Source organism: Parasteatoda tepidariorum, chromosome 2 (assembly GCF_043381705.1).
Source record: "Parasteatoda tepidariorum isolate YZ-2023 chromosome 2, CAS_Ptep_4.0, whole genome shotgun sequence".
In the NCBI taxonomy this organism is placed as follows: Eukaryota; Metazoa; Arthropoda; class Arachnida; order Araneae; family Theridiidae; genus Parasteatoda; species Parasteatoda tepidariorum.
The window spans coordinates 31868606-31893970 of record NC_092205.1 but is presented as its reverse complement, the minus strand read 5'-3'; the positions used below and the strand labels follow the sequence as shown (position 1 = coordinate 31893970).

At 28.9% G+C, this 25365-nt stretch overlaps 1 protein-coding gene across 2 annotated transcripts in view; it reads right to left on the bottom strand.

The window, feature by feature from the left end:
- Positions 1 to 14805: 14805 nt before the first annotated feature.
- LOC107450426 (uncharacterized) overlaps positions 14806 to 25365 on the bottom strand; it is a 36838-nt gene continuing 26278 nt past the window's right edge. For both annotated transcript variants that reach the window (XM_043049234.2, XM_043049235.2), the window contains 5 exons: positions 21367 to 21759; positions 20405 to 20460; positions 19087 to 19194; positions 17377 to 17590; positions 14806 to 15489 (listed from right to left, as the gene is read on the bottom strand). In XM_043049234.2, coding sequence (XP_042905168.1) covers positions 15026 to 15489; positions 17377 to 17590; positions 19087 to 19194; positions 20405 to 20460; positions 21367 to 21759 — 1235 coding nt within the window. In that variant the 3' untranslated portion in view covers positions 14806 to 15025. The remainder of the gene's footprint in view (positions 15490 to 17376; positions 17591 to 19086; positions 19195 to 20404; positions 20461 to 21366; positions 21760 to 25365) is intronic.

Sequence of the window (25365 nt, the reverse complement as noted above, 5' to 3'; positions counted from 1 at the left end):
TAATTATTACATGTTGTGCTTCGTGAAAATCGTTTATACATTGAACCATAATATCGGTAAACTGTTAGAAATATCTCTTAAAAATGGTTAAATAACAATGCTATTTTGTCATATTCAAACAAAACAGCCAAATAACCATAAATATGATGGTATTCAAACTGTTAACCGTGATAAAACCATTTATTAACTGCTTTAATTTAATACGGTTAAATAACCAGAATTTTATCGTACCAACTAGACCCACCTAATGAAGCCATTTAGTTCCTTGTAGCTGAGTAAAATTTATAACCAAGAGGGCTAATCTGTCAATCTAAGGACCCACAGAACAGAGGTTTGAGTCCTAGCGTTGGCAAAATATTTCTTCCATTTCATTCAACACATAAAGACTATTAGAATTCGATACTCTGATTCACTCGTAAATGGCAGCACCATAAAGTTGATAAACTTTCTCCAATGCGCAGGTAAATTTATTTTTTGTGATTTCGAAACCGTGCTGGTCGTAAATGGTTAACCGTATAATTTTGTATTTAAGTTTTTTTAACCATACTAGTTGTAAACGATATCAAAACCTTAAAGGTAAAAAAAGTCATTTACCGTACATTTTACGGCTAATTGGATGGACAGACGTCTGCCGGTTATTTTATTATAATTTTAGAATGAAATTTCTGTTGTGTTGTTGTTGTTTCTAATGTCACTTGCCACACGGGCAAGGCTTTTTTTTCCTTTCCTCCAAGCCCTGAGCATGTACCTAGGTTATGAAAACCCCACGGGCAAGGCTGCATGATGTAACAGAGCAAATTTAAGGCAGAGTGTGAGTTTTTTGTTTTTCGGTGGCCCCATCTATTGCCAATAATTCGACTTCTGCCACACCATACGTCGCACCCGTTTATAGGGCTTACCCATTCATAAATCCATTCATTCATCCACAGATCGTAATTTTGACCTGAATCAGAGAACGATCGATCTCCAATCCAGTACCCCCAGAGGTATTGATTTGTTATGGGAACATGGAGGACTTTTGCGACTCGACTGATTTAACGTGCATCAGTCACTTTACTACACGGGGAGTTTTCGGTCGGCGGGGTTCGAACCCGCGAACTCTCGGACATGGGCCCAGCGCCCTACCGACCAGGCTATCCCAGCCCTATGAAATTTTTAAAAGTATACATTGAACTATAAAACAAAACAAATTATCGTAAATTTAATAAGGCGTTTAGTTTAATCGGTTATTTTGATCACTCTGAACCATAGTATCATGCAATCAAATTTCAGAAGAAATAGATTGCTTAATCTCTTAGTCCTGTTTGCCCTGATCGTATTAATATTGTGGCAAATATAAACCGATACAGCAATAATGTTCTACTGTACTATACAATAGTACACTGATAAAAAAACAGTGCATAACTTTATAGTTTATTTAATATGTTCCTTAAAGTGTGAAATTATTATATTTCACAATGAGAAACATTTGTATATTTTATGGAGAAAAAAAAAATTTTTTTTTTAACTTAAACTTTAAAATTTTTGAAACTGTTTGAAGTTTTAACTACATTCTTAAAACAAACAAAAAAATATTTTGATAAAAATGTGTGAAACATTTGTTTTGTTTTGTTTTTTATTTTGTACTTAGGTCTACTTTTAAAACTAGTATCAAAATAGGAGTTTTGTTCATTTAATATATTTATTAAAGTTGGATGGTTCATTAAATTATTTTCTATTGTTTTTATAAAAAAATTAAATTAGTTTATAAAAAATCACATATAGTTGTACTTATTATATATATTTTAAACATTTGACAGTTTTTTATCTCAATTTTAATATTAATCTTAAAACTATTTTAGTTTAATCAATCTGATTAATTTTTTGTTCGTAAATGTTTGGAAAAACAGATAGTTTATCGTTTATTTTCATTTATTTTATGGCTCTCTTAGGATGAAATGTTAGAAGTGTAAATAAACTATCAATTCATGTTGAGTTACTGTCTAAAGGAATATAGATTACTTTTTCTCCAATGATTTATGGTCTATACTTCAAAAAGAATAGAAGCTTCAGTGAAAATTTATACGCTGTCTCAAGAAAAAAAAAAAATGATTTTAATTTTGAAACAATATTTCATAGATGATTTGAAAACATAAATTTCGAAAATCTATTAAATGTCTACTCATTAAAAAAATTCCTTATGTTTATTTTTTGTATTTATCAACAATTAAAATGTTTAATAGTATAGAAGAAATAATTTTTAAGAATTTATGTTTGTGAAAGAATTGTCTCACATTTTAAGCCTGACAATTTTTAACTTTAAATACCATTTGGTGTTGTTGTCGTCCATCACTAAGCAGGAGGGGTGTTTTCCAGTGGCGCCATCTAATTTAAATATCATTCAAAATAGTCTTTTTAGTAATTGCGCAATTGCTCATAGGATTCATTTGTTGCTTCTACGACTTTGCATGTCAAGTTCTAAATTGAACTTATACTTTTTTCCCTCTAAGTAACAAACACCATATTGAAAAACAACATTTTCTCAAAATTATAGTGCAAATTATAATATTAATTGCAGATAATTGCAGATCGCAGTTTTTCTTTATTTTCTGTTGCATGAGAATTTTCAACAGATCTTAAACACTTTTATATCACTGATTTCAAATCTGCAATCAATTTCTCTCTTCAAGCATCACTTTTTAGGACATTTTTAGTTTATTTTTTGTCGAAATGTACAAGTTTAAGAACGCTCTAGTTTACACGTGGTAGCATAAATGTTGTGACAAACTTCTAGGGGGTCTTAGGCACATTATCAGGATCACAATTGAATAGCAATACATACCCAGATACCCAGAAATGTCATAAACGCCGCTATGGGTGCTTCCTTGTTATAAACTGTTTTTGCGTGTGCATCTGAACAAGTTGTAATAGGGGAAGCGCCCCTAGTGGCATCAATGACATTTTCAGGTATGCATTCATATGCAATTTCAGTACTGATGATGTGTCCTAGATTTCATAGAAGCTTGTTGCAATACTTACGCAAGAGCCGTGGAGGCTCAGAGGATAGAGAACTCGCCTCCTAATGAGGTGACCTGGGTTCGATTACCAGTGATGGCTAGTCGATACGAATTCTGTAGCCGGCTCGCACCGCAGACCACAATGCTGCCTCAAAATATCTTAAGCGGTAGACGGATCATTGGTTAGAGTCCCATTGCCGTCAGGCGAACAATGGAAGGTTTTTGTAATTTTCTTCTCCATGCAACGCAAATGCGGGTTAGTTTCGTCCCTTAAGGTAAATTTCTAAAATTAAAGTTGTCCCTTAAGGTAAATTTCTCCCAATACTTGATCCACAAGTTCCCTTTTCTTCTGGATTGAGTTCAAAATTACAAGGCTACGGAGTTTAATTTTGGTAGTCGTTAGCCGAGTCGGTTCAAAATTAGATCTGCTGATTAACGATGGTAATTAAATATTCACGTGGACCCCTGATACACGTAACATTTTTAAACTCGTGCATTCGACAAAAAATATACTAAAAATGTCTTTTTGAATAAAATTTATAGTTTTGGGAGCAAAACTAACTTCAGATTCCCGAATTAGACAAGATCAAGTATTTGTGCAAATGCAACGAAAACTTTGTTTCCCAGTGCATATAGTATTCTGTGAAATTCGGGCTACATGACTGCATTTTTAAATTTTGAGTTCGATCATTTTTGCGGTCCAGAGAAACTTAAGAATATTGGCTTATTCATATACGCTGAATAATTAATGATCAATCTGTAATTCATTAAAATATTCCATAACTATTTTCATGCATTTATTAATATTCATATATAAATAATTCTAAATATAATAACTCGCACCTTTAAATTAAATGCATTCGTAGATAGATTATTTATAAAATGCATTATTCAAGTTTCAGAAACGGTCGCATCTGCTACAGAACCATATGAATGACGTAAACGAGCCGATAGATCAACAAACTTTGCAAAATTATTAATTTCGAATTTATCAAACAACTTAGAACTCTGAAATGTTTGTTTCGTTAATTTATCGATAAGCCTTACCTTCAAATGTCCAGAGATGTTGATAGAACAAAAGTTAAAACTTTCTCGTAAGTGCTTTCATACTTTAACCCTTTTCTCCATAAATGAGGGTAATTTAAGAGCTAAATTCATCGCAAAACTTTTCATGTCAGCTTAATTGGGTCAACTATTACAATTATTAAAGAAAATTATGATAATGCTTAAAGCGTAATAAATTTCTTAACTTAAAATTTGTTTTTAATTATTTTACATTAATATGAAATATTTTCAAAGTATGATATAACACAATATTCATTAAGGATCCCGTTTTTTTTAAGTAACAATGAATATCATGTTGTGAATAACAAGATCTATCAACCATAATTAAGAAACTTCATTGTGTAAGGCATAGAGCTGCATCATTTTAGTATAATACTAGCTGAATACAAAATTATTTGAGCATCATTGGTGTCGAAAATGGTACCACGATCTTTTACTTTTCTCCTAGAGAAAATAGTGCTATTGATTCTTTAATTTTGCTTTACAGTACAAAGCTTATTATTTTTTAAAAATTTTACTTAGTTCGTATTACCAAAATTAATTAAACATCATTGGCGTCAAAAAAGTTATGGCGATACTTTTACTTTTGTTTAAACGAATTAGGGCGATATCTCCATTTCTTTTGTTTTTCAGTGAAATAAAATAACAATACATATTTTTTTAGATTTCAGTTAGTACCTATAATAGCAAAATTAAGTAAGCATTATTATCGTCAATGATATGGTGATTTTATTTTTAATTTTTCACCTCAACGAATCAACACCATTTCTCCTTAAATTTTACACTTTTGTACATTGTTTTTTATTATTTCAAATAGTTCCTATTACCAAAATTAATTAAACATCATTGGCGTCAACAAAGTTATGGCGATTTTTTTGCTTTTGTTTAAACGAATTATTACGATATCTCCATTTCTTTTGTTTTTCAGTAAAATAAAATAACAATATTTTTTTTACTTCAGTTAGTACCTATAATAGCAAAATTAATTAAGCATCATTATCGTCAATGATATGGTGATTTTTTTTAAATTTTTCACCTCGACGAATCAACACCATTTCTCCATAAATTTTACACTTTCGTACATTGTTTTTTATTATTTCAAGTAGTTCCTATTTCCAAAATTAATCAAACATCATTGGCGTCAATAATTATATGACAATTTTTTATGTTTTTCCTAAATGAGTTACAGCTACTTCTCCTTTAATTTTGCTTATCAGTACATATTTTTTTTTTAATCTCAATTGCCATTGATGTGAGTTTTTTTTTAAAATTTCTTTCTCGTTTTATAGAAACACGTTTTAAAAGCATAATTATAAAAAAAAATTAACACTCAGATGGCCTTAGGAATTCTAATATGGTAACGTAGTCCGCTTACGTTCATTATCTGACATATTGAATAAAAAATAATTAAATGCTAAAGAACGCGCATTAAATTCATGAGAGCTATAACATAGAAAACAACACTGATTCTATCTAGAAAGAAAATTCTAATCATATCCCGTTTAATTTTTATCGGTGATGATATAGTACGAGAGAAATCGAATTTTAAGAAAGTTGTTAATTTAAAATTGGATTTCTCGGGAACTATTTTATAAATTCCGCTCAAATTTTGCATTTTACCATCAAAATTACATTCTTTAAAATGATGTAAAGATTTTTATACCTTACTAGTCAAAACTATTTCTACTATTATTAAATAAAATATTAGAAATGCGCGAAAAGTTATTCTTTGCATGGAATTTCCTTTGTTAAAAGAATTTTATAGTTGTGTGCAAAAGTTTTTCTATTCGCTTAAAAAGTTCTGAAGATATGCAAAATATAATATCAACAAACGACGCCCTAGTTTCTCCACCAAAATTGCAGGAAGTAATATGTGACAGAAGGAACGATGAAAAGAGGTGAAACATAACAGCGTGCTTATTCTACTTCTATTTCAGCTCTATGGTGTGAACAGGCATGATATTTTAAGAAGTTTTATTAATGGAATTGTATTAAAATTTACACGCAGTATTCATGAGATTTTTCTGAACATCATAAGATCTGAAAGGTCGAGAACTATAATTCAATTTCAGAAAATTAATATCTTGACTTAAATAAAGTTCCAAGCCAATTTAAGCAAATGAAGACGCAATACAAGCATTAGTTGATGCAAACAGGCGAACAATAACTAGTGAGATTGCTGAGACATTAAATTCGACCGTTCATAACCATTTCAAAAGTCTAAGATTTAATCTAAAAGCTGGACATATGGATTCCTCATGTTCATGTAAAAAGAAATTTGTGCGGTCGCGTTAACGTCTGTGATTTGCTTCTCAAGCGTCAAGAAATGATCCATTTTTGAAGCACATCTTCACTGGGGACGAGGAATGAATTGTCTAAAACAATCTTGTGGTCTCTACAAAATTTTTTAGACGGTAAAACCGTTACCTTGGAAGTATCCCCTTAGATCAGTTTTTTACCAGCTAAGAACATAAATTTCATGAGCGTGGAATCATGCAACTCTCAAAAAGATGACAAAAGGTATTGGACCAGATTGGACAATTCAACGAAATATTTATTCACTACAAGAAAATAGCCTTTCATTTCCATAAAAAAAAAGGAACGAAATTACTTTTCGAACAACTCAATGTTTTAATATTCTGAAAAACAATTTGCTGCACTTGAAATTTTATGGCATACTCTAAGTTTACCTGAACTCAACTTAGAATTTGGCCCGGAATGTTTTTTTCCGTGGTAAAGCGTCCTCTTAACGCTGATTTTTCGAAGTTCTTTTGCAAAATAAAATTTAAAAAAAAAATCAAAAAAACAAAAAAAATCCGTAGTTCGCGGGCCTTAAACTCTAAACAAAGCTTTAATTAGACTAGTAGACTAGGGACCTTAAATCTAATAAATAGCTTAAATATTGGAAAAATGTATTAAACTTTTCACAAATGGCGAAATTTTTCCGCTGTGTTCCCGATCGCATTATTAAAATCAATGAATAATTCTCAACTTTCATATATTTTATGAGACCAGCAGCGTTTTGTAATTTTTCACATATTAAAGAATAGATCAAAGCCCTTTCTTTTTTCCCCCCAAATGGAACTTTTCTTCATGTTTTCATCATGTGCCATTTTTTAAAATAAAGCAAAAAATTAGCTTGTCGATGGACATAACGTCAATAGTTAACAAACTAGCGGAAATCTTAAATATTTCAGTACTAAGTGGTAAAATATTTAAATTCAGTAAATCTGTTTGATGTCATCTGTGCAAATTAAACACAAAGCGTTTTCTCTTTTTACATGATTTGTAGAACATTTGAAAAGCATATACTACTATTATATTCCTCCTGTTAAGTTTCTATTCTTTCTAAAAAGGCTTTTATTGATTTCCATGAAATAGCTATAGTATAGAGAAATAAGATGTTGAGTAGTGAGGTCACTTTCGTAAGAAATCAGGTTCGATATTTCTTTGCTATTGGAAAAACTTCTTAGATTTTGTCAGAGACATTTATGAGTCAATTGTGTGTTCGCTATATTGATCCACTGTTTTGTTCCATTTCACCCTAAAAACTCCTTTCCAGTGACAATTTTATTTTTTAAGTTCTTCTTTGAAAGTCCTTAATTTTAATTTCTTCCATGTATTAATGATAGGTTTCTGAGATTTGAAAAAGGAAATGATTTATCGGAAATGCAATTGCTGTAAATTTTATAAGGGCTTATAAAAAAGTTTATAAAATCTGGAGCAAAAATATTTCATATCGTATCTAATATGTGCTTATCTATACAAACTGAAAAAAAAATAATAATAATAAAAAAGAGGTTTCCATTTTACAGGGAGAATAGGGAAAATCTGAAAAATATGGGGAGCTTTAAAATCAACAGTGAAAATTCAGGGAATTTTGAGCTTTTTTTTTTTTTTTTTTTTTTTTTTTTTTTTTTTTTTTTTGTAAACTGGGAAAATTTAGAGAATTTTGTTTTTTATTTTCGTGACCACTCAAAGCTATGGGATATTTAAGGATGATATTTCAGCTATACTTAACTATTTCAGCTATATTAAGCTATTTCATTCGCTATATCATTCTATAAATACGTTCAGCTGTTCTTTTTTTATTCAGAGTTTTTCCAGGAATTAAAACTAGTATAGTTAGCCCAAATAGCTCATTCAAGAGCACAGTAATTGTTTCCTTTAAATTTGTGTATAATACGCGTACAGGGAAAACACAGGGAATTTTTCTCCTAGATTTGAGTGGCAACCCTTAGAAAGGTTTGGAAACGGTCAAATGTCTCGAGAAATATACAGAAATATACGAGAAATATAGGAATATATTGAAAAAGATAAATAGACGTATTCAATGCCTTTTAAAAGCTATCTAATGACTCAAATCTCGAACTTGCACTCCAGCCCTGAGGGGCAGGATGGGGGAAATTTGAAATATGAGTTTCTATTTTTATTACAAAATTTCCTCGCTCTCGGTAGAATGGGAGTCTATAAAGGACAGACAGACCTTCATTTTTATTTATATAGATGTGTGTTGACTTCGTTTGGATTATTAAGCCTTTCAATGATTTTAAATTTAGTTAATGGAAAAGTGATTAAATTAATTAATGCTTTGTATTATAACTTAGCATTTGCTTAATATTATAACTTAGTGTTTCTTAGATTATGAAAAGATATAAGAATTGTTTTGATAAATAAGGTCCAAATTTGCCCCGTGACAACTTAATCCGTCTCTGTGTCTGTCCATTGATCTTAAGTATTGGTATGTTCAGTTAACTATTAAGAAGATGTATTTGCTCAGAATTCCTAGACCCTCTAAACAATTTCTTCCACATTTCGACTGTATTGTTCTAAATCTTTTAGCACCTCTTCGAACATGAATCTCCAAACTTTTTAGCCTAAGAACGAGATAGCTAATGAGCCAAAAATGTTTTAATCGGTATGAGGGAGGCAAGATGATCAAATACCTTGATTAATAGTTACAAATAAAACCCAAAGCCGCCACAAAAAAAAGATCAATTTTTTTAAATTTGTGAGAACAATCTGACCTGTGTACTGACCAACTTTTGGTTCCAGGGATTTAATGGAGAAATTATTTTTCGCCCATACAATAGGATTGATTATTATTTTATATGATCAATGTGAAATTTTGAATTAAAATAAACTGGAGCGGACCAGACACCTAGCATGTGAGGCCACTATTGGCAGTGACATCGAATTAAGCCTAAAAATAAATATCGTTTTTACACAGAAAAATATTTTTTTCTCCAAAACTTAAAAAATCACAATGTAGTAAATGGCTTATAGATAGGCTGTTTACTTACGTAAAAATTAAACATGACATAACGCAAAAAACTTTTTTTTCAACTAAGTTGTTGATCCAGTATTTTATTTTTTTACCATTTATCGCAAATCAACAGAACGAAAACCCATTCCACTAATAAACTCATAACATAATCAATCAAATTAATGCGTTTATGTTACCTCCTGCTGTTAAAAAAAGTAAAGATAAAGACCGCAAGAACGGCCATCCAACCGAGTCTTCCCGTCATTCAAAGAAGGTGGATGACTAATTTATGTGGTCATGTCACGAACTAATCTGTGTTTCGATTATCAGACTATTTCGAATTTTATGGTAGAAATAGTAGATCCGTTTCAATGTAAACATAATTTTGGGGAAATTCAGCACGACTGGAACGCATCTTACTTTGATATTAGTATTAAGATTAAAGAGTCTTTTATACTCACTTAGTGAAAACTTGACTAGACGAGTCATTGATTTTCAATCCCCTAACTTACGCTTATGTTATAAATAATGATGAATCTATCTATCAATCTATGCTAATGAAGCAAATATAAATATAATTGAAACAATTCGATGTTTTTTTTATAATAAAAATGGAATATTTTCTACAGGGTATGCCAATAAATTCACTCACGATGTAATCTAGATATTAAAATTGTAATTAATTAATTAAAATTTAATAATTAAATCTTTCTAATTAAAGGTAATTAACTTAAAATTGTAATTTTTTTTTCATTCATAAAATACATAGTATAGGATTATATATGGAACAGTATAACGGATAAATCGCACCTCTGGATTTAAAAGTTGCTTATGCTCTTTTTCGCTGAAATTTTTGATAAAAATCTTGACTATTTGTGGCCAAATTTCGCCGATAGCGCTCAATTTTCTCCTTAAAGAGAAGGCTATATCACGTGAGAAATTTTTCATAGCAAATTCTGTTTCCTCTACATGACTGATTTAAAATTCGAAGTATATAAAAAGTGAGTCTAGGCGAACCCAAAACAAACTATGCAATTTCAGTTTCTGAAAAAAAATCAAAATGCTAACAGATATTTGGAAGAAAACTTCATTGTATTTAAAAAAATTCTTTTCAGTATTTCAAATTTTACGGCTTACCCTAGGTTCACTTGAAATCACTCTTTCTATAATTTAAATTACTTATGAAAGTGAAAAAAAAAATTGCGATGGAAAATTTCTCCCACGGTAAAGCGTCCTCTTAAGGAATGAGGGGTTATGGGGAGTTAGACTTGAGGGAAATAAAAACAAAGTAAAATGTCCTATGGTGTAAAATGGCATAAACAGGGAGGTCGACATTGGTTACTCAAACGGAAAATTTCAAAATTAAAGGACCATTCAAAAACTCTCAAACAATATAGTTCAACTATGAACATGAACTGTACTTTTGCGAGTCGTAGTGGCTCAGGAAATAGAGCGTTCGCCATCCAATGAGGTGAACCGGGTTCGAATCACAGCTATGGTCGGTCGATACGAATTCCGTACCCGGCTCGCATCGACCACAGTGCTGTCGTAAAATATCCTCAGTGGTAGACGAATTATGGGTTAGAGTACCCTGGTTATCAGGATAACTATGAGAGGTTTTCCTCTGAATATCAAGCAAATGCGGATTAGTTACGTCACGTCCATCCTCCACGAAGGCAAAATTTCTCCCAAAACTTGATCCAGGAGTTCCCTTGTCTTCTGAATTGAGTTCAAAACTACAAGGTTTCGAAGTTAAATCAAACTTTAATGAGGTTTATATTATTTCTTCNCGAAGTTGATAATTTATGGTTATGAAATATACCGGTGCCTCATTTGCGTCAGAGGTTTAAAACCGGAACGGAATCTTGAAGCATCTTTCCTCTCTCATTTACGAGACAAAGTGGGAACATGCTTGATATTCTAGGCATGGGCCTTAATTATTGATATTTCACCTAAATTTACATGCGGTTTTATCACTTCATAAGAATTTTCTGTACTTTATTTATTCTAAAAAGTCGTAAGCCATAAATCGATTAAAGGAAATTAACGTCACGTTATAAATGAGGGATGAGGATTTGAAATGTTTTGAATGTTATTTTCAGCTAAGACTAAATGTATTTACAAACTAAATGGTGGGGCAGGTCATACCGTTTTTTATAACCTTATCCTTGAACAGTCGACCCAAATTTGGGTCAACGGCCATCTATGTTCAACTCCGTAACTTTGAACCCAATCCAGAAGACAAGGGAACTCTTCGATCAGTACCACTAGAGGTATTCATTTGTTATGGGAACTAGGAGGACATTGTGACCCCGACAGATTTAACGTGCACCAATCACCATTTAATACAAAGGGATTCTTCGAACTCCCGTTTTCTCAAACAAGAATCCAACGCCCAACCAACCAGGCTATCCCGACCTAGGCAGGTCATACTGTAAACAATATAAAAACAATAATATAGGGTAGAGAGTTTTCTGAAATTTTACTCTCATTTTATGCGTACTACTAGTCACATATTTTTTAAATTCATAATACAAAAATTTTAGGCACAAATTTATATTTTATTTCATTTAATAATCATTAGTGCTAAAACAATTACAAAAAAATTCGCAATTTATAGATTGATTTACAACTTATCTAAAGATAATTCAAAACTAAACTGTTTAGTATCTTTAAAGAAAATTTTTAAATTGGTTTTTCTGACTAAATTGAACAAATTTCCAAACCAAATTAGAAATGTCTGTAAATTATCTTAATCCATTTTTTGTGAAAATAACTGGAAAAACATGATAGTAGTAAATATAACATTAACGAATTTTGTATCTATTGGTAATGAATGCTCTTTGCGTGGAGTTATTTTAAAAATTAAGTGACAAATTTTTAAAATTATGCGGTTCACTTAGAAAGAAAAAAAAAACAGAAAAATAAAATTTTGATTTGAAGGAAAAAAAATACTGTTTATTTTCTCGTTTGCTTTAAAGATAATTTTTAAAAAACTAACCTAGGACAATCAAAAACGTTCTTAGAATTGAAAAAGTGTAAGTGCACGAAAAAAAATCCATTAAAACTAATTTATCTAGTAGATGAAGACATATTGTGAAAAATCAAATGTTTTTGATATTTAACGATTACGTGGGAAATTTTAAACTTCGCGGTTTTTCTACCTTAGCACAATTTCTTAAATCATATATATTGATTACATCTACTTTTATGACAGTGATGTTTATCAAGTAACTGCTCATATCTTTATCTACCTTAATAGTATTACTTACAATTAGCTCATATTCTAAATTATTCTCCAGAAAAAATAAAGATTGCCATTTCTTAAAGTTTTCACTAAATCTTTAAACTGATAAGTTGGATATTGTAGTGAAAACACCGCAGTACTATCTTCACTAATATTATTGAAATACTGACTTTTTGCTTAGGACAAAGCTGGTTAAGTTTATTTTTCTTAAAAACAGAAACGTCATTAACTCTTAAAATTAACAGGACTTATGCAAATGAAAAAGGTGCTATATGAACTTCATAGTAGACACACATGGTTAAAATAGCCTCGTTTATCCCAGTAAATTAAAATTTTTCTATGAATTGCTAAGGAGAAATAATCACAGGGAAAATAAGTTTATTAAGAGTATTTCTAATATTTCTCACAGATGGCGCTCAGTGCAGTTAAGTATTAATAGTCAGATACTAACATATTCTTCTTCATTATTATTAAATATATATTTTTCTGTTATAAAGAGTTTTGTTATAACTTGTGCAGATCACTCATCTTATATGAATCAATGAAATACAGATTCATGAATGAATAACCTAGATCAGGGATGGCGAACCAATGGCACGCGTGCCATTTATGGCACTTGACACAATATTTTGGGCACTCCACCGATCACAATTGTTGTTACACTGTGAGGCACGTGTAACAATTAAATTAAAATTCACAAAAAATAAATATTAACAAAAAAAAAACTAAAAATTAATGCTAAAAAAACAATTAATAACCATAAAAAACAAGCTAACAATAAATAACTAGCTAAAAAAAATTAACAGTCCTGCTTAAACTAACATATTACAACCTAATATAAGTTATTTGTCATCTAATCTGCATCAACAGAAGTCACACTAATGTTACTTGAAAGTTGAATTACGCGTATAACAGATATTGCACAATGTATTTTTTCAATATAAATAAGGAGTTTTGAGTTGATAATATTTACTATTATTATTTTCTCAATAATCACGAAGTCAAAATTCTTTAAATGCACGTCTATTACCTCATTAAGCAGTTTTTTTTTTAGAGAAAATGGCACGTTGGTGTATAAAGGTTCGCCACCCCTGACCTAGATAATCTTATTTCAAAATATTAATCTAAGTTATATTCCTCAAATGTGAAATAGTAATATTTTTTTTATATGTGTCAGGTTAAAATTTTGACTGGCAATATAATCTGTTGGTTTAAAATTGGTTTAGTTTCGTTGAATGCAGGATTTAATAGTACAAAATCTGCTACAATCAGGTTATTGTTGTAACATGCATAACCCAGCACAGAGTTGAGATTTTAACATTCAAACAATCAAAATTGCGATTGCACAAAGAGGAATAAAAAGCAGTAGCAGTTTTAGCTAACTTTAAGCAACAATTTTTTTGCATTTAAATATCAAATTGTTTTGCATGTTTGAAACAACTGTCACAATTAGAATGATACAATAAAATAATTTTAAAAAATAAATTTTCTATGGTTCAGCAGGCAAAACTGTCTGGAAACATTGTACTAAATAATTTTCCAGTGTCTTTGGAAGAATTGTAGGAGTAGTAGCTTTCTACAACTTTTAAAGCACATAAAATCCCAGAAGAAAGAACTTCTTTCCCCAAAGCCCAAGAATCTTCTAAAAAGATTGAGGCAACAGGAGAGCTGAAGGCAACAGAATTTAAGGAATCCGATCGCTCAAAAAAATTTTCAAAACGCCAAAATAAAAAATATTTAGCACTCAGAAGAAATTTAGCACTTTTTAGGCCTTAAAAAAGTAGGAAAAAAATTTTAGCACTTTNGGAAACCGATTTAAGGAATCCGATCGCTCAAAAAATTTTTCAAAACCCCAAAATAAAAAATATTTAGCACTCAGAAGAAATTTTAGCACTTTTTAGGCCCTAAAAAAGTAGGGAAAAAATATTAGCACTTTTTTTGGACAGCAAGAACCTTGAGTAGGTTAACTACACTAGCTTCAATTGCTGGAAAATTGAAAGAAATACAAAACAGCTCAAATATTATCTTTAAATATTCCCCAAATTGTTCTTTGAGAGATTGCCATACTTTAAAAGTTGCAAAGAAATAAAATTTCCAGTTTGTAAGGAAAAATTCTGAGTTATTTTCAGATGATTTTTAATTTCCCTGTATTTTCTAGATTATTCTTGTTTAGTAACAACCCTGAATAAAAATAAAAAAAAATCTAAAAATATTGAAACATACTACAAATGTTAAACACAACTTTTATCTGTTTATTATAAAAAAGTTTCATAAGTAAATTCACATTCTAAAAAATAAGTTTATGAAGAATACTCAGTAAGATCTTGGTTATCCACACAACTGTAACTATTAACATCTTAGATAACATTAAAAAAATAAATCATTGACAATTAAAAAAAAGCATATAACGTCTTTTAAAAGTATAATAAGAGTTAAAAAAGTTATTCATTTCTAGTAGAAAAATCCATTCGTTGGCCCATTAAAAGGGTTTGGTTGATGAAGTAGGTTTGTATATTGTGGAGTTATGTTGGAAGATCGCTGAGGTATGCTTGAAGTTTGCAGAGGTATGCTTGATCTTTGAGAAGCACTTGAAGGTATGTCAACTAGGTTTTGTGCTAGCCGAATAAAGCTAGGTACGTTTGAAGCTTGATGAGGCATGTTTGAAGCTTGATGAGGTATATTTGAAGAAAGATGAGGTAAGTTTGAATGCCGTTGATGCATGCTTGAAAGTTGGTCCGCCATTAAATGTCTTCGCATTATGGCTGAATTTCTGTTCAGTATTGACAATTCAGAAATTGTATTTGGACGTAGCTGGGCAGAACTGTAGGTTGGAAAAGGGTACAAATTTAGAGGTGTAAATTGAGGCACGTTTGAAGGTTGGTGTGGCTGTACAGGTGGCTTATGTATTTTCTTTTCTAAAACAGAAAAAAGTGCTTTCAGGATCTGGAACTTTCTACCGTTAAACATACAAGTTTTATTAAAAATCTATGATTTTATTTCTTAATTATTATTAGTAGCACAAATGCCACATTGCGCTATTAGTAGAGTGAGAATTGATCCTATTCGATCACACATTGCTTTCAGTTTTAATTTTTTGAAATTATTTGACTTTAGCTCATCAAACCCTAGGACCTCTAAATCATACACAATTTAAATGTATAGAACATCTAAACTTTACTGAAGCTAATATTTTATTAAATAAAGGAAGTAGATTTTATAATTATTAATTATAAAATCTACTTGATAATTAATGGTATGACCAAAATCATAAAAATTATATTCATTTTTTAAATTTTAACAGGGTCAGCAAATTTTCATGATTTAAACTAACATAATTTTAATTATAATTTAAAAATATACATTAATGCTTGTATTAGGAATCCATATCTAAATGATTAAGGAAAAAATTTAATTTTTTTCTTATTTCATGCATACAATTTTCACATAAAATAGCTTTAGAGAAATGTTTTTCAATTAAATTTATAACTTAAATGTTATAAGATTTTAAGAAAAACAATTGTTACTTTGAGTTATGTATAAAAGTAACATTAAATTATTTATTAAAATGTAATTGATAACAATAAATGAAAGAGTCGCAGGATAATTACTAAAATATATGTCTGGTAACATTACAATGTGACAGTTACGAGTCATAATTCATTGAAATAAATTTGAAAAACAAAACTTAAATTGCTGATCACAAAATCTTTCGAAGTCAAAGGTAAATTTCCCTGAGAATTCTAGGTTTTTCATAATCTCAGAGTGCTTGGCCACTGTTTAATTAAGTATATATCTCTAAGATATTAAGTTAAACGTAGAGCAAAGCAAATATTATATGGCAGGGACATTTAATGTATTTATTGAAAAATGGATATTATTTCAATCGCAAAATTTTAGAAATGAAATTTAAAAAAAAACAAAACAAACCGGACACAAAAAAACCGAACAAATTACGGTTTTAAGAAACATTTGAGTAATTTAGCTATAAAGTTTAAACAATGACAGTAGGAAATAAAGATTGATCCTTGATGCAGCCTTTCAATTTATTATTCCCAAGCTTACAATTAGTGCAATTTAAAACTAAAAAAAATCAATAAAATTTTTTTTATTTTATAGTGTTGGTTTCTTTAATTTTTTATTTATTTGTTGTTAAAAGGCAGGCTATCAAAGGTTAGTCGACTGTTTTCTGAGCCTTCTATTTCAAAATCAATCAGTTTCAATTAAAAACCCTCAATTAATGTCACAAAAATTTCAAATAGCAATCGACAAAATAAATCTTGTACAAGACTAAAATAAGATCTCTACCCAAAGAATCTATTTTTTTTTCTTTCAAAAATGAAACTTAGAATTTTTTTTCTACTTTTCTTAATGTAATTAACCCCCATAACTCAAACAATGAAAGACTTAATTACAAAATAACTTAAATTATAATAATAAAAAAAAAACATAAAATATAGGGTCAGTTTGTCTCTCTTCAGCAAATATTTATTTTGTGAAAACTAAAAATATGAAAAATATAATTATACATTTCAAGAAAGAAATTCTTGATGAATTATCTGTTCCATTAATATTTCAAATATCCAAAACCAAGATTTTTTTTTAAGAATGGCTAACCAGCATTTAATATAAATAGCACCCCAATAACATTTGCTTGTCATAATGACATACATAATATTTTATAATTTTCATGGTTTTCAAAAGCTTACTATAATTATACAATAGAAATCAGGAAAACTTAGGAGAGTTTAGAAATCTTGAACACTTAAGAACAATAGATTAAAAAATATTAAAAATGAACATACTTTGTTCTTCCTCTCGACATTTTATTATTTCTAATCTTTTTTCAACACTAGCTGGATCTAATTGCTCCACAGCTTTGCTTATAAAATTGTCCAAAAATAGACAAGGTGTTTCAGTTTTAATACTTGCTCGACACATTGGACACTGCCTTTTCTTTTCTTTCCATTCAGAAATACAAAATTTACAGAATGTGTGAGAGCATCCCAAGGTTATTGGCTAAGGAAGGAAGGCAAAAATAACACCAATAAATGGACACTTTTTACACATAAGCATTTTTTTTAAAGATAAATACTTGAAAAGTTTGTAGTGAATTGCTTAAGTATAACCCCTCATTTGTACCCTCAGTCCCTTCTCAGCATTGCATCAAAACAAAGGATTTATTTTTGTGACTAATTATATCATTAAAATCTTTTCTTTAACATAATAGGCATTTAAATGATGATCAAATGTAAGAGATTTTGGAATTAACAAATTAAGATTCTCTGATGTCATTTTTATATATAAATCAAAATATTAATGCTTATATAATTTTCATCACAACTAGTTACTTAGAGATAACTCAAGTTATTCGATTATGTAAAAACGGGCAATTTTGCCAAAAAGTTAGACTTAATTAATTATATTTTATTTTATAACTGTTGAACAGCCGAACCGATTGAGTTTACGACTACCAATGTTCATCTCTGTAGCCTTGTAATTTTAAACTCAATCCAGATTTTGTGGGGGACCATTTTAATGGAACTAAAGGGCATTTGGCTTACATGGGGAAAACCATCACCAAAACCTCACAGGGCTAAACTGACTGCAAGGACCAATGATATTTCTACCACCGAGGATATTTTATATCAGCACTGTGGCGGGCAAAATTCGAATCAACTAGCCACTGCTAAGATTAGAGCCAGGTTTACGTAATTGAGAGAAGGCTTTACCACCAGAGATACCACGGCTCCTATAAACCAAATTTGACTTCAGTAGCTTTTCAAAACCATTTTAACTTTTGATCTCCGATTTTTAGAAATGAAGTCAGTTATTTTTCGTATGTTGATTAAACAGGAAATAAAGTCTTGAAAACAAAACTAATTTTGTTTGTTATGCTTCGAGAATTTTTCAATAAATATTTTTTAAGTCAAATAAAATTCATTTTCACGAACTAATTTTGAAATATTAAATTTGTAATCAGAATTTTTTTGCATTTGTTATGGATTTTCTGAAAAACATTCATTTCTTGCTAACACACATTATAAAAAAAAGTTTGCCTCAGAATTCTTTGAATTTATGTTGGTAGATTTTGTATATGTTAGCAATGTTTTAAACTAAAAGCTCAAGTCTAAATGAAAATTTATTATTTTTTATCAAGCTTTTAGTAATAAGATTTATAAATTTTTTCCTTAAAAATTTAAACTATATTTATTTAAAATTTCAAAAAGGTATTGAAATATAACTCTAAACACTGGTAATTACATTATTGATTTAGAAAAAATTTTGTAATTCACGCATTACATTTTGTTGTAGAGCTGTTAAGAGTGAAAAAAAATGTGTAGTTTTTTTTAAACTTTACATTTGATTAAAATAATCTTAAAAAAAAAAAAAACCTTCAACTTATCAAGAATTCATTCAAGATTATCAAGAAGACATTCAGTTTTTCTTTAAATAACAATGAATGGAACCTCATATTACGTATCTTAACTTTTATTTAAAAAATAAACTAATACCTTTATCAAAACCTCTGTGCAAATATTACAGATTAACTCATCTTCTATGAGTTTTTTAAAATCTTCTTTAACATTTTCAACTTCTTGTTTGGCTTTTAACTTCTCCAACTGAAAAAATAAAATGAATATTATGCATTGACTCTTAATTATAAGCAGAAAAGAGTTAATTTCTATTTTAAAATAAATAAATTCTGTAATAGATAACAGATAAGGAAATCATAATTTCTTTTTAGTTGAATAGATTTATTTTAAAATTTTAATACACACTATACTGATAAATTTCTAAAATTACCCAATTAAGGTCCTATTAATATAAAACATAATTTTCAAGTATACCACATAATAAAAGAAATAGTATAAATTATAAATAGTACACAGTACCACAAATTCAGAACATTGCAAATCTGATTTCAAGAGAAATCAATGTAACAGAACCTAAAAATTAAATAATGGTAAATACCAGGGTTGTCATGATTTAAAACACTTTTTTTTAATAAAAATCATTAACTTAAGTAAAAATATTTTGATACAGTATAAATGGTACATACCATAACATTACAGTATAATTTTTGCTTTGTTTAATGCCTGATTTTGTTGATATAGAAAGTTTTATCCCCAGTTATCTACTAAAACTGTATTCACAGTAATTGATATTTCAGTTTGAAAATTCCTTTCTGTATGGTTATATGCTTCCAAAAGTAGAACTATTGTCAGAGTTCTTTTTGTTAATAACTTAATTTCTCCTAACCAATATATGAAAATGTAAAGACCTAATTTTTTCTATAAAAAATCCTAAAGCGTGTATCATTAAATACAATAAAGCCTGAGTTGTAATATGGCGGTAATTTGCAAACCTAATTTCCACTTCGAAGCACTCCAACTTTAAATTTTATTACTCAAAAATTAATAGAGAAGGCAATTCACTTTTTTTGGCAACAGGTAATCGATAAAACACAGTTCCTTTAAGCAATTATACTAAACTCAATTAATATTTTCTTTTTTCCCCATGTTTCATATCCTTTACATGCTGATGATTAAACGAATGATTATGTGCAAAATGAAGATTTAGTATTTCAGGCATTGCATTATTAGCAATCTGACTTTTGGATTATAACACATTCTAATTAGAATTTTTTAGTAGAATAGCATAAAAATGGCCCAAAACTAAGATTTAATTGCAAACTGACTGTATGGTTCCAAATTGAATAAAAATTTCAAAAAGGATAGATTCTTTTTAAAGAAAAAAGCACACCAGAGATGATATAGTGTCTAATTGGAAACAGAAAATGCTTGAAATATGAGGAAATTAAAAACTTACTTCACTATCTTTTGGACTGCTATCAAGAGTGATAAGCGGAGGAATATCATTGGAAACTGCAAAAAGAAAATTCACCAAGTCTTAATAAAGTAATTTTTATAAATACAAATTGAAAGCATATTTGATATTATTTCTCCATTACAGACACATAGTTTTAAAAACTATTATTCTTAATTTGTTTTATAACATTTTGTACAATAAGAAGAAATAAATATTTGTAAAATGGTAATGTTATATCTTCAATAGATAATTTTTTTAATTTTTATAATAAGGGTATTAACATATTTTTAGCTCTTACAAAATGGAATAATTTATTTTTGCAATCTATCTCCTGAAGTAAATACAAAAATCTCTTGAAGATACGAAAAACTAAAAAAAATTTACAAATTAGAATTCATGCTAATTTAGCAAAAGATTTCAATTATAAGTTTAGGACAATTTTATTAATATAAGTCTAAAAACATTATGCATTTTTATGTAATTAAAAGGAATTTGCAAACATAAGAACTCTTTAGAAAACACAGTTGAAGAGAAGAAACTACAAATGAAAAATAGAACCATAGTGTTTGAGGGTTGAAGATGAATTTCTATAACAAACTGCACATTTTTAAAATTTAGGAGATAAAAATTTTTAAAAAATCCAATGAAGAAAAAGGATCAAATTTTTTAATATTTGAAAAATTTGATCTCTAAAAATAAAATAATCTAAAATTGTGATGATTTCATCAAAAGATGGTTCGAATAATTTAATGCTTTATAATGCAATGATTTGACTTTGAAAAAGGGGTTATAATGGTTTCCATCTTATTTCATTTTCACTCACTTAAAATACATTATTAAGGTTGAGGTACCAAGTTGCAAATGAATGATAAGACTTAATAACTGAAACAAAATATGCAAATAAAAATTATGCAGCAAAATAAATAACTCTTGATTAAATTTTAAACAAGTTGAGTAATTACCTTCCTCCAATATAGGTGAAGATGGTTTGCTCTTCTCAAAAGAAGGAGTATTTTTTAGTACCTCATGAATTGAAATGATTGAGGATGAAGACGATTCATCGCTTTCTGAAGTATCATTAGCAGTTAAATTAGTAGAAGCAATTTCATCCAGATCAGGCCACACACTATCCAACATCTGTGCAAATTCTTCAGCAGAAAGAGGATTATGAATTGTTGAAGAACTGTCTTGAGTAGTTTGGTGAGAGCTTTGATTATCCAACTGTCGACCAGGTTCAGAGATAGTTTGCATTGAAGAGCTTAAACTACCATCTAAAATTAAACTACCATCTAAAATTACAGAAGGCTTATGATAGCTTCCAGTTGATAATGAACTACCAGAAGCAGATGAATGACCTGGCATAAACAAAGGGAAAAAAGAATTAAAATTCTTTTTCGATCTTTAACAATAATATGTTCTAAGATTGAATACTTCGCATATTTTTTGTAATTGGACAAGAAAAATATGCACAGTAAGTATTGGATTATACAAAGTGATTGGAACGGGACATTGTTACTGATCCTGATTTTTCAATTACCCAATGTTTTTAAAACTATTTTCTCCTGGTTCTCACTTAATTTCAGAATTCTTTATTTCTCAGACTCCAGGTATTTCATGAAAATTTCAGTGTAAATCCAGACCATTTATTATATATACCATGCAATGAAAACTGATTTTTTAAAATTATTTTTTAGTTCAAGTATTCGATTTTGTGAGCAAACAATTATCAGTGAATGAGAATGGAAACATCAAAAAGTTTCACTAAAATGTGGGATTTCTACCAACAAATAATCTTAATAGATGTTAAAATTAATTTAATTTAATCTCCATAATAGATTACTGACAATTCTAAGATGGGTAATTTTCCAGGAATGATGCAAGAATTTTCTGGGTGTGTATGTGTGTATATATATATACATATATACATACATATACATACTTTCCCAGAATATTTCTAGCTTTTCAGAGTCAAAATATAATTCCGTACAAATTCCAGGTTTTTCCTTTTCCCCATGAAATGTGGAAGCTCTATTTTCTTCATTAAACACTGAAAAATCTAGATTTTATATTTTTTTTAAAAACAGTGCTATACATAGTTTAAGCAAGTTTTAAGCATAACATTTCAAGAAATGTCTTATCAAATAAGTCTAGAAATATTTGTTTCTAACACTGGCATCTGATAGCACCCTTTACACTTTCATGTCGCATCAGGAGAAGATATTCCTCTTCAGTACATTACTCAAAACTTTTACCTCTTTTCAGGGATGAGAGTAGTCAGAAAGTAAAAAAGAGGAAATAAAATATTAAAATATATATNATCGCCTGAATAAGAATCGCAACGTTCAACTTTTAAATCAGGTAAATACGAAAATCGAGATTTGATAATAAAATCGAGATTTTAAAAATGCATAAATACAAAACACGATATTGGATTTTTAAATGTCGTAAATAAGAATCATAATATACGATATTTAAATAGCGCAAATATGAATCGCAATGTGCAACTTTCAAATCAGGAAAATACGAAACTCGATGATTGATATTAAAATCGCGTGAATAAAAATAGAGATATTTGCAGAGTCTGGACTTGTGATTTCTAATAGCTCGTTTGTATTGTTTTTGTTTAGACATAATAAATAAAAATTTACAAGATTAATTGAATGAGCAAATAAATATTTTCACCGCAAATCCACCTCTTTTTTTGTTTGTTTTCACGCCAGAATACAAGAAGCAGCGACGCCTGAATTATGAAAATACGAGCTATCCAGCCGACGGATAAAAAATACGAAAAATCTTATTTTCTGTGCGTGAAATCGGAGAAAATAGCTCAAATAAGTAAAAATGCGGAAGGGTTAGTAGCTAGAGCGTAGGTTGAATTTTCTGTTTATCTTTGAAAATCGTAAATAAATATAATTATTTTACTTCAATGACTGAATTTTAAAAAAAACGGGATATTTATTAAAAAAAACTAAACTTTTAGAGAATCGGAGCTTTTGATAAAAAGGCTGAAATTCGAGAGACAAAAAAAAATCTCATCCCTGTATAAAGGTCAACCAGTTTTATGCCAAGGAAATGATTTTTAGAGAAACTTCAGAGGGAGGAAAAGGGACTTCAATAATTTCCCTCCGCGGAAAATTAAATTCCTCATAAAATATTTTAACTTGAGCAAAAAAAAATTTCAGCGGAAATTAGCGGGAAAAATGGAAAAATCTGAAAAAAAAAAGCGGAAATCCGCGGAAGAATCTCATCCCTGTCTTTTATAAGTAGTCTGCAGATTTTTTAAAATTTAGAAATTTTTATAAAAATACTATACTATGATGTTGAAATGATTTAGTGTTTAAATTAGTCAAAAAAGTATTAAGTAATATAGGTGCAAAAGGTTAGTTTTAAACCATTAGTTGATTTTACAAGTTTCTTTCATTAATATTTTTTGGAATCTTTGTGAAGTTTTTTCTAGATTCCATGCATTTAAATATACTATATAGATACATATATATTGCACAATTAACACAAAATGCTTCCTTTTTAGAAAGATTTAGTAGAAGTTATGCACAAACTAAATTACAGAATAATGAAAGTACTAAAATTCAGATTTCTTTAATAAAACCAAAACAACCAATCGAATTCAACCAAAATGCTCATTTTTAACAGAGGTATTCGGATGACTGAGTATCTGATAAATGAAGTTCTAATATATTTTCAAATATCCTGATAATACTTCTAATAAAATTAGAAGGCTGAAGACATTTCAATTGAAACACAAATAAAATTGCAGCAAAAATGACAAATAAAATCATAGGACCCAACCCTTAGTTTTGAATTTAGAACTACCTGTTTAACTTATAACAATAATTTTCTCTATATTACATACCACCTAAATTTTGTCAATTTCAATTCTTCCTCAAATAATAGAATTTTAAAAATGCAAATAAGAGTATAACATACTAAATATTTATCTTTAATTTACGACTTTAAAATTACCAAAGACCAAACTACTGCAATATACCTACAGGGACAGCAGCCAAAATTCAGAAATTTTTTTTGGAAAGGATTAAAAAAAAAAAAAAAAAAAAAAAAAAAAAAAAAAAAAAAAAAAAAAAAAAAAANNNAAAAAAAAAAGGGGGGGGGGGAGGAGAAAAAAAAAGGAAAATTAGAACTGTCGAAAAACAAATAAAAAAATTTTAAAAACGGTAATTATTTTGATGCCAAATTCTGCATTTTGTAAATAAAATATTTTTGCATTAAAAACTATTTCATAAAATTTAAAAATATTAATTTTATATATATGTATACCTTAAAAAAGGTCATTTTGGCACAGAAATTTTTCTACGCTAAAAAAAAAAAAATTTAGATTTTATTTAATGTTCCATTATTTACTGAATTTTAAAATTAATACAATTATTAACCCTTTGTCAGAATTTTTTCTGGCTTTCTGCAGGATACTTTTATTAGCAGATATATAAGTTACTAATTTAAAGTAATAGAAACAGGTTCACAAATTTTTTTTCTTCCCATAAAATAAAAGTGGATATAACTTTTTTGAGTATGTAATATTTTTTATTCTAATATGAGGGGTGATATTCCCGCAATTTGTATGAGAAGAAAGCACTTGAATTATTTCCTTTTTCGCATTTTGTAAATTACCACATATTAAAAAAATAGAAAATTGTGAAATCCATAATAGTAACTATCAAGAAAAAGATCACTGGTGAAGTTACGAGAATCAGACTCTTTAAAAAGGAGTTACTAATTGCCCATTTCGTCCAGAGATTCGATTGTTGGAAAAATTTCTTATTAAAAATATCAGATTTTAAAAACTATGTGGAAATCAATAGCAATAATTAAAATAAAATAAAAATATATAGAATCAATTCGATTTCCCCATATTGTCAGAAATATATTGGGATAGTAAATAACCCATGTGTATATATATAAAAAAAAAACCAAAAAACATATAATTC